Source organism: Callorhinchus milii, unplaced genomic scaffold (assembly GCF_018977255.1).
Source record: "Callorhinchus milii isolate IMCB2004 unplaced genomic scaffold, IMCB_Cmil_1.0 Scaffold8, whole genome shotgun sequence".
NCBI lineage: Eukaryota > Metazoa > Chordata > Chondrichthyes > Chimaeriformes > Callorhinchidae > Callorhinchus > Callorhinchus milii.
The window spans coordinates 9,831,055-9,842,097 of record NW_024704749.1 but is presented as its reverse complement, the minus strand read 5'-3'; the positions used below and the strand labels follow the sequence as shown (position 1 = coordinate 9,842,097).

The window sequence follows — 11,043 nt, the reverse complement described above, 5'->3', positions numbered from 1 at the left end:
CATGGGAGCGTTTTAAGCCTCACCCCTTCCCCCCCCCACCCCTCAAAAAAAAAGGCTTTTTGCATTTTTGTAGACGAGGTGTCACTGTGTTTACACAGTGCGATAGTGACTTAAGATCTGAGCTCCAATCTTTGCCGCCCATCAGAGCAAAGCAACAGCCCAGAGCAGTGAGACACACACACATACACACACACCACACACACATATTCTCCAGCTGTCTCCAGCAGAAGCAACTTTGCCACCCAACACAGCAGCTCAGACCAGACCAGATCAGCTGGAACAAGGCACCATGGGCTTCAGGGAGACCTGTGCGCTGTGCTGGGCTGAATTTTGGGATTACGAAACTCCCAAAGTTGTGGTGGTCAAAAATCGGAATCTGGGAATTATCTACAGGATCATCCAAGTCCTGATCATCATCTACTTCGTAGTGTGAGTATAATATTCTCTGCACAGTGCACAGACTCTGCTCAGGGTTTTACTGCCGTTGGATTTTAAGTGATCATTTTGTTGGGAGTCGTGATATATCATTCTTTGCTAATGTCACTTAACCTTTTTTGCTAATGTCACTTAAGCCTCTGAACTGGTTTAAAGTGGTTCCACTTGTTTCCGAATCCTCTCTCTCTCTCTCTCTCTCTCTGCTGTCACCCCGATTTTGCCCCTTCTGCTGGACAGATTAACAGTGAAAGATTCCCTTATAAAGTTTTTAAACACGTTTTTTTTTCATCCTTGTGTATTGCTGCAGTTTAATACCCCCGACCCTGTGTGAATATTGGTGTACAGTATGGAGATGCAAATAATTTAATAATCCTTGCATTTGATATAGCGCCTTATCACACAATTGGCTGCCGCGTTTCGCCCACAAAATATGCAATCACTCACCTCGCAAGCGAGACATCTGGGTTCAATTCCAGGCAGGTTTCCTTACTCCATACGCCTAATGATAATCCCTCCAAAAAACAAAAACAATAATAAATTGGTCATTTTCAATCCATGACAGTTTGTGGGACACTGCTGTGTGCAATTGTCTGCTGCGTTTCGCCCACAAATATACAGTAAATTCACTTTACAGCATATTCTGTTAATATATTATATATATTATATCAAATGCAAGGATTATTATATTATTACAATATATTCTGTGAAGTGCTTTGAGAGGTCTCGACGATGTGTTAAGGTGCTACATCAAATGATCAAATGTAAGGATTATTAATATTATTATTATTATCTAAAAGAGAATTTAGGAGGAACTACTTCACACACAGGATGGTCAGAATGTAGAATTCGCTGCAGAAAGTGGTGGTTGAAGCAGAGTGTGTAGATGCCTTTAAGAGGAAGCTAAATACATGCGTGAGAGAGAGGGATTATAGAAAGGTGTGAGAGGGAGTAAGGAATGGGTGAAGGCTCACGTGGAGTATAAACACCAGCATGGGCTGGTTGGGCTAAATGGTCTGTTTCCGTGTTGAACAGTCTAATCTATGTGTCTCCAAAGCGCTCTGGGACACTACCCTGCGTGAAGGGCGCTATATAGATGCAAGTTATTGTTGTTGCTATCTCAACCAACTGGTCGTTATTCAAGTCTGAGCCTCAAAGGTGACTACTGTAGTGCGTTCAACTGCAGAGAATCATAGTGAATCCTGCCCTCACCCAATGACCACAGCGCAGTTTGTAGCAGGAGGTCTGTGAGCAGAGATCTGGGGCAGGAACACTGCCTGATTTGCCTCCTCATTAACCCAGCAGGCACTGAAGCCAATTATAGCTCTCACTACCACCCTGTCTAAGATCAGCTAACTCAGCAACAGACCATGCGATGAACCTGGATCCTTCCTGTCTGCACGGCTCAGTGTCACACCGGACAATGGGTTCACCACTGAACCATCAGAGTCACAGCCGTAGCGTATCATTTCCTCGGGTATTTGATATAACACTGTTTATGTTGGGGCAGGGTATATTTCAGCTTTGTTTATTTCTTGTGCTTGAATGCAAATTTTTTTCCGGAAATCCCATGATATCGTTAAGATTTCCATCAGACTCGGAATAGGTTGAGTCAACTGCCTCTCACATTACACCCACCGGTGGTGGCTCTTTGTTTGCCCTTTCACCAGACTGACATTGTGCAAAAACTCTCAATGTATTGTGGCCTCCGAGATGTCCAAACTTAAATGCACCTTATCCAGTTTCCTTATACGCACCCTCTCATGCCCTGAACCTGTGAAAAATCCATGGTATCTTCTCCATCCCTCCATCCCGGCTTCTCTACCCTTCCTCATTCAATCCCATTTTTCAATTTTTCTTTCCAAAACACATCTCATCTCAACTTTGTGTTGGTGCTTGTATTCATTCTGATTCATATCAGTTTTACTCATTTGGGAGTTTCATCTCATACACAATACGAAACCTTCTTTAACAAGAATTTTCAAAGGGTCAGTAGGTTGTGGGTGTTTGATCAGCCTCGTTTGAGCGCATCGTCTAGATTGACACTCCAGGGTTGTACTAGGCAGAGTGCTTACTTTCAGATCAGAAGTTAAACTGAGGTCCTTTGCTGATCTTCAGGTGGATATTAAAAGTTCCCTAATGCTTTTGGAAAAGAGAAGTGAGTTTCTCCCGCTGTCCTGGCCAACAAATCCATCACATAACTTAGTCATTCTCTACACGGCTATTTGTAGGCTTCTTGCTGTGCACAAATGTATACCACACTTGCCTATAAAAACAGTCACTGCACTAATTAATCACAATTTTCTGCTTTGTTTCATCCACAAAAATTACATGATATACAAATATTCACTTTACAGTATATCCTGTGAAGCGTTTTGAGATGTCTCGACGATATGATAAGATGCTATGTCAAGTGCAAGGATTATTACTGTATTCATATAATTTTCCAGATTTCTATCAAACAAAACCAAATCTTTCAACTAATTTCCTCTCTGCTGAAATCCTCTTTCCCTGTTATTGTTAACCTTGTTCGAGACATGGGGACCCTTCACCAGAGGGTTCACAATGGAAACAATAACAACAATTCACATTTATATGGCACCTTTCAATTTGGGAGGACATCTGAAAACGTTTCAAGTGCCTGAATGGGAATTTGAGCCGGGTGAGGCCGGAAAGGGTGAAGGTGTGTGATTTCAGATGTGATGTAAAATACAAGATTATTTGGAGACATTTTACTGGACCTATTTTAAGAATCATGGGAATAATGCATGGATTTGCGTGCTGTTTGGGTTGGTCACAAGGGGAGTTCAAATGCAAGCCTTTTATTTTGCAATTTCCTTTTTTAGTTAAGGCACTACACCAAATGCAAAGATTATTATTATAGATTTGGACCCATATCTCAGATGTGAAAGACTAGTTTGCTTGCCTAGTGAGAGCAGCATAATCCATAACTACACCATAAAGTTGCTTCATGTTTGATAGACTGGTAGGGAGAATACCTGAGCTCTGAATAGTGCCAGATTTATGCCACTTTTCCTGTTATGTTTTCTTGTCTGCCTCTGGTTGCCATGTCCTTGTGAACAGAATATTGTCACTGTGTGTTGCCATTCAATTGATTCATTTAATTAACTATATCTTTGGGTCAGTTGGTAACATCGCTTCTCTCCAGACGTTCTGATTGAAGTGACGATGCGTGGGCGAAATGTTATTTAAATAGTAGCTTCCCAAGCAAGCAAGCAGCCCTTGTGTGGGGAGGGGATGAACGACAACAACTTGCATTTATATAGTGCCACTCACGCAGGGCTACATCCCACAGCGCTTCTCTGTATCAATCCTCTTAATCAGCTGTGATGGGCGCGCCACAGTTCATAAAGTCACAGATTTGTGCAACACAGCAGCGGGTCATTCGACTCTGTGTTTCTCCACATGATTCATCTAAATCAAACCACTTGCTAAACCTTGTCCACTCCCCAAATCCTTTAATCATTGTTTTTTCATACATTTCATCTAATTCCATAGAAGCCATAGAAACTTATAGTACAGAAGAAGGCCATTCGACCCATTGTGTCTGTATGTTTCACTCACAAAATATACAGTCAATTCACTTTACAGTATATTATTATTATATATATTACTGGCTCTACATAGGAGTCCTGGGATAGCCAGTGATGCACTGAGTGAATTCAGCCTATGTTGTGTTGCTTGTTTGGCGCAGGTATGTATTCTTGTTTCAAAAGGCGTATCAAGAAACCGAGAACGCTCCAGAGAGTTACGTCATGACCAAAATGAAAGGAATCTCATTCTCAAACACCTCGTTTGAGAAAAGAATATGGGACGTGGTGGAGTTTGTCAATCCTCCAGAGGTGAGAGCGCTCTCTATAAAAGCGTTCGGAGGGGCTTGCTTGCACCTGGTCATTGAATCCATCTCTTCTGAAGACTCTTAATTACAGGCTGGACATGGGACTGGAAACTTCTGGGTTCAAACCTTCGTGGGTCCAGTCTTGATCATTTGTTTGATCAAAATTGTGAACAAAAAATCCCACTTGATCGTTTTGAAGTTGAGATAATGTAATGTTAACTGTAGAAATGCACTGTGGCCTGCCTGCTTCTCCCCAGGGATAGGTAACTGATCAATACTTATTTCTTGACAAGCTGGTTGCTCCCATTATTACATCTTGTAGTAGTGGGTCTTTGCTCTTTGTATAATCACTGACTGTAGAACTATTATAAACGAAATAATTGTTCAACATCCGAATTGTACCCCCACTATTTTATCATTAATTAGATAATAAAAGTAAAATTTCCTTACACAAACATGGGTGAAGAACTTCTTAAAAACAGGCTGAAAGCTTTATGGAAAATTATAATGCATAATTCTTGTTGTTTTCTGCGCAGACAATATTTCTTAGCTATGACTTGATAAAATGTAATATAAATCCCTCTGAGCATAAAAGTGAAGGAAAATATCATCTTGCGATCCTGGACTGGGAGTTAGAACTCTCCTTCACTCCTCAACAAACCTCATGGAAGAAGATCTGATTTTTGTGGTGTTTTGTATTGCAGGGTCGAGATATTTTCAGCATCACTCTACAAACAGTAACAACCCCATTCCAGACACTCAGGACTTGTGCTGAGGTGAGACTTGGAGTTTTTTAGACTCAGTTATGAACAAACTGAAGATTTTAAAAACTCGAGCTTTGATGCGAGTGTGTGTCAGCCTGGCTCAGCTGATAGCGCTCTCGCCTCAGTGTCAGAAGGTTGTAGGTTCAAGCCCACATCATTTCTTGAGGGATTATTATCAGGTGTTGGAGTAAGGAAACTGCCCAAGGTTTCGTCCTGCTGGGAATAGAACCTAGGTCTCTCGCTCATGAAGCAAGTGTTCTAACCACTGCTCTATATGCTCACTGATGTAGTCTTTCCGCAGATTTGTTCTGAATTGACCCCCACTTGAATCGCAAGCTGTGTCCTCTGGTTCTACCATTGGATACAAGATGAAACAGCTTATCATGGTCTACATTATCTCAAATACTAAGTGATAAGAAATCCTGGCTGATTTGTTTCCTCTGTTACCCTATTACCTTCTAACGCAACTGATCATGGCTAAACCTGGAGCAATCCTGGTCCATATGGTCAGTGAGTACAATGGCTTGGTAGCTTTACCATCTGAAGTCTGGGGAGGGGGCCACTGAATATGGGTGATCACTGAGTGTCTCAGTTGTAATGGGCGAGACTGAATGGATTCCACGAGTTTGAATGCAATTCTTATTGAGATTTCAGGACTTTCTCTTGGGTGTTGAAATTAACAGCTCCTGTGCACCCTTCTTTACCATCCTTCCTTAGGATATTGAAGTTCCAGAAGCGAATTGCACAACTGATTCGGACTGTGTGGCTGGGGAGATGGAAATGCTGGGAAATGGTACAGTATGAGCACACCTAGAGGGGGCAGGGGTGGGATAGTGGGGTGAAAATCTAACCTACCAAATAAATATCCCATTAACCATATGAAAAAGCATCATTGACGTAGTTGAGAAACATCAATCCAGTGTTTAGCTACAATCAGAGGGAAGGAAAGGTAGGCCTACTCTGACAATGTATTTTGGAGTTAACAATAACAACAAACAAATTACATTTGTATAGCGCCTTTCACGTCGGGAAGACGTCCTTAAGCGCTGGACCTTCAAGGATGAAGGGGTTGGGGTCTGGAGGCGTGGAGGCAAGGAGGGTGGGGTAGGGAGGTTGAAGAGCAAAGTCTTGAGACGGGCCTTGAAAGAAGTAAGGGAGGGGAGTACCGGCATGACCGGTGCCTGTGTTACTCAGTTCTGAGTCATTCCTGCACCTTTGCGCTATTACCATCTGTTGCTGCCAGGTTGATTTTAGATTTGTCTCTTTGCCTACCACAAAGTGAGGTAACCTCCTGTCACAGGAGAGAAACGATAACTAGCACCAAGTCTTAACAGTAGGTCTAGCCGAGGTCCCTTGGATCATTGTATAGGGATCCTTTTAAGAAGAAAGTTTGATCAAACCTTGCAGAATTAGATGTTTGGGTTGCGATCAGTGATGTTTCAATGATGGTTCTTTCTGCGCAGGTGTGAAAACTGGGAAATGTGTAACATACAAGGACTCCACCAAGACGTGTGAAATCTATGCTTGGTGCCCAGTGGAAAAAGAACCGGATGAAAGGTGCCTGAAATGCTTCCTAGTTTCAGTTCGTCAATGGTCACGGATTCAGACAGTGCAACATTTGAAGGTGCCAGGCACACCCAGAACTTATTCAGATGCAGGAGACAGAATGAATTGGGTGCAAGAACTGCGATAAAATCAACTTTGAGCTGGCTGATGTTCTTTATTGCTGTGCCCTAAAATGGTTTGGTGAAGCTGGCTGGCAAGCTTTCCCACTACTTGTCCATCCAGGACCATCCTATCTGTTAGGTCTTTGGCTTGCAGGGTTATCAGGAGCTGAGTGCATTGATTCCCTGGAGGGGTTTGGTAAACAGTGAGAGACATAAAGAGGAAGGAGAATAATACTTAAATAAGGGACTTGATGAAATAAACCTGACCTTTTTACTAGGAATGGCTTCTTATTACCTTATAGAGTCATAGAATATTATTATTAATATTATTACTTTATTATTATTACTTGTTGACAATGGCTTTATTCAGGGTGTTGAAATCCAGGTTCTGAATGTATCTCTCTCTCCTTCCTTCCACAGTGACTTTGTCCTGAGAGAGGCACAGAATTTCACCATATTAATCAAAAACACCATCTACTTCCCCAAATTCAGATTTACAAAGTAAGCAGTGTGCAAATTGGCTGCCGAGTTTGCCTAGAAAATACTTGGTCGCTACTCTTTGCCGTAAATCCTGTGAAGCACTTTAAGATGTCCTCCCGACACGATAGGTGTTTGATCAAATGCAAAGACTACTACTGTTGTTTAAGCAGTGAGCTGTAGCTGTGTGTTTCAATGCAACATAATCTGTGGGTCAAATCAGTGCTCGGCATCAATGACTTATAGGTGTATTCATTTTAACAACCCTGAGTCGCTATTAGTGAATCCCATTGTGACTATCATCTGCATTATTAACCATGAGTTGTATTTTATGTAAATAACATATACGTGAACTAACTTTGATAAAGGATTTATTTTAATTATTCAGCATAACTTTTTTTAAAAAATGCTGCCTCCGTTTCTTGACTGTACGTTAGGCTGAGTGATTTTATTTTATTATTTCTGACCATTTTTCCCCAGGGGAAACCTTCAGGAGAATGTGGCACCAGATTATTTGAGGAATTGCACTTTCAGCGAGGAGACCAACCTCTACTGCCCCATCTTTCCTCTGAACTTCATCATTGAGAAAGCGGGAGAGACATTTGATGACCTGGTCAGGAAGGTATTAGTCTAATATTTTGTAGAACAGAAAATTTCAAGATCCTCACACTCACCTATAGTTTGCTTCCGAGTCAGAAGGTTGTGGGTTCAAGCCCCCACATTGGTACGTTCAATTCACATAGTTTAGGCTGATATTCCAGGGCATTGCTGGGGGAGGAGGGGTGGGGGGTTGCAATGTTGAAGGTGCCATCCTTTACGTGATACATTAAACCAAAGCCCTGTCTGGTTTTTCGGTGGGCATTAAAGAACCCATGGCATTTTTATTATAAAAATTAATCCATTTCATTTTATCAACACAGTTATTCGCACTGTAACCTCCATGCTTTGAAGTCTCATGTTCACAGTGACATGCTGCACGAGTAACATCATTCTGTTATCAAAATTGCTCTGAACTTTAGGGGGACCATGAAAATAATGTGGTTCACTTGTCAGGGGTGGCAAATAATAATCCTTCCGTTTGATATAGCGCCTCATCACATCTTCGAGCCGTCTCAAACTGCTTCACAGAATATACCGTTAAGTGAATTGACTGTATACTTTGTGGGCAAAAGGGACCAACTACCCAGAAAACAAGGACCTTTGTCATTTACATCTCAGATATATGCCCTCTTATGTGTCCTATCTCCTCCTCCAATGATGAGATTCTGACCCTGTGCCTTATCTGTCATTTTGTGCACGGTACAGGGAGGAGTTCTGGCAGTGGTAATAAGCTGGAATTGTGATCTGGATAAGTCAGCTTCAGAATGTAACCCAAAGTATTCTTTCAGGAGGCTTGACTTTGTGTCCAGACACAACAACGTCTCCTCAGGTTACAATTTCAGGTCAGTGCGTCGCATTTTTTTTCTAGAGACGAAGTAGTAATGGATTTGTGTGTTAGTTGCAGAGCAGGAATGGAACATGTACGGAACGAAAAAAGACCATTTCACAGTCCTATCATAGACTCTACCTAACCCACACAATCTCTTGAAGAAGACAACCAAACCCAGCTAGAACCTCAAAGTATAGAAGGCAGATGGCGGCTCAGGAATAGACCCCTTCTATGATGATAACAAAATTCAATCCAGTATGTGGTGCCCCCCCAACCTCCCCACCACCCCCAGAGTGTTCTCAGGCACAGCTAAAGACCCCTGAGTGTGGAAATGAGCAAAAACCTGCTAGTGATTCATATATGTTAATAATCTTTCTCTTTTCACTTCTGTGTCTGGGCGGCAGACATGCAAAGTACTACATCATGAACAACACCGAATATCGAACTTTAATCAAGGTGTACGGGATCAGAATCGATATCATCATTCATGGTCAGGTAAAACTGCTCTGTTAATTTTTCGAGGTATTTTTATATTTAAACAACAAAAATTGCATTTAGAGGCAGCGCCTTTCACATCCAGAGGATGTCCCAAGGCGCTGGACAGTCAGGGATTTGGACCCGAGCAGGTGGTTGTTAAGATATTTCCTGAAGGTATCAAAACTAAAAATAAATATTGTCAACATGCGTGATGCATTTGTTCTTTAGGTGAATTTCAGTAATTGGAATAAAATGGAATGATTCAATTTTGTTTCCAGGCTGGGAAATTTAGTGTTGTCCCAACAATTATTAACATTGCTGCAGCTTTGACGTCTGTTGGTCTCGTAAGTACTTTCTCATTCTTTGTATTTAAGTGTTCTGTAATGTATGTTGTGTGTATGTGTGTGTTTTACAGCACTGCAACTGGTAGTGATACATGTTGCATTGATGAAGGAAAAGTAAAGTGAGAATAGGAGGATTTGACCCTGTGTGTGCCTGGCTCTTAATGTTTGAGTTGCTCGTATACCGGGATTGGCATCAAGGATCTGCTCAGAACATTGAAGAGTTAGAGGCACCAGTACATGCTGACTGACCAGGAGACCTTGACAGCTCTTAGTGCCCAGGTTGCCATTCAATGACATCTAATACAAATCCCAGTCTTTGTTAGGAACTTGTCAGGAATGATGTTTGATTGACTCTGACGAGTTCTTCTCTTGTTATTGAACCCAGGGATCGTTCCTGTGTGATTGGATCTTGCTGACGTTTATGAACAAGAATGAGGTCTACAGTGATAAGAAGTTTGAAGAGGTGAAGGATGAACGATCCAAATGTTCAACGACTTATTGATGCATTTCACAGACACTCTGCCTCTTTCTCTTCCATTACTTTCCTGTGTTTACAGCACTCCTCCCACCTCTAGCCAGGGTCTAGGCTGTAGACATCTGCACATTGGTAGGATCAGGATAGAACGTGTACCTCTAGGTGGGAATGGCCTGGCTGCATCTGTGGGAGAATGGTCTCGCAGTTAAATTGCATAAATAATAATCCCTCCAAAAAACAAAACAATAATAAATTGGTCATTTTCAATCCACGACCGTTTGTGGGACGCTGTTGTGCGCAATTGGCTGCCGAGTTTCGCCCACAAATATGGTCACTTTACAGTCTATTCTGTGAAGCGCTTTGAGACGTCTAGAAGACGTGAAAAGCACTCTATCAAATGTAAGGATTATTATTATTATCTAGCAGCCTAAAAACTTGCCTTTTTAGCTGGTCAAGTGCAAGGCGCCGAGAAACAGCAACACCACCAACAAATTAAATTTGTTTAACGCCTTTCACGTCAGGAGGATGTCCCAAGGTGGTAGACAGGTCCATTCTATACTTTCTATAAATGTATGTTTAAAAATGTCAATTGAGAGAAAGTTTTGCACAGGATGCTTCTGATTGACATGGCTCAAACCTACCAGGGCAAAAAAGAGGTGACATGGTAAGTACGGTAGAGCATCTGCCTTTAGAATATTTAGTGATCTGGAGAGATTCAATACAATATCAGTCTTCTCAAGTTTAAATTTCCTTACACAATTATTAGGATTATACACAGAAATCCTCATGGCTAATGGCAGTCGTCCGTCCCTTTATACTTTCAGGTTAAAACAAAGTGGATGAGACATTCTTCACGTAGGAACACAAGCGATCACTGTATCTTAACGTGCAGCATTCCTTTATGATTTCCAGTGCTTACCTGGAGTTCTATCCACTGCTCCTTGTTGCATTTTCTGACTGTGAAGAAAGTTATAAAACTTTTAATTTACTAATTTTCTCCCCTCCTCCTGTACTGCTCAAAGTTCTGGTGGTGGCGCTTTCTGTTACCTTAACCAAAGGGCATGTATGAGCTTAGACGGCGTGTGTGGGCAGCTTATTTGGCTGTGGGGGTATCACAAC

At 41.8% G+C, this 11,043-nt stretch overlaps 1 protein-coding gene across 1 annotated transcript; it reads left to right on the top strand.

The window, feature by feature from the left end:
- Window positions 1–289: 289 nt before the first annotated feature.
- p2rx2 (purinergic receptor P2X, ligand-gated ion channel, 2) lies at window positions 290–9,951 on the top strand. The gene is made up of 10 exons (XM_007901943.2): window positions 290–429; window positions 4,148–4,295; window positions 5,773–5,848; window positions 6,519–6,612; window positions 7,143–7,223; window positions 7,680–7,821; window positions 8,505–8,641; window positions 9,033–9,123; window positions 9,384–9,449; window positions 9,835–9,951. The coding sequence occupies exons 1-10, from the start codon at window positions 290–292 to the stop codon at window positions 9,949–9,951; spliced, it is 1,092 nt and encodes a 363-aa protein (XP_007900134.1).
- The last annotated feature ends 1,092 nt before the right edge of the window (window positions 9,952–11,043 follow it).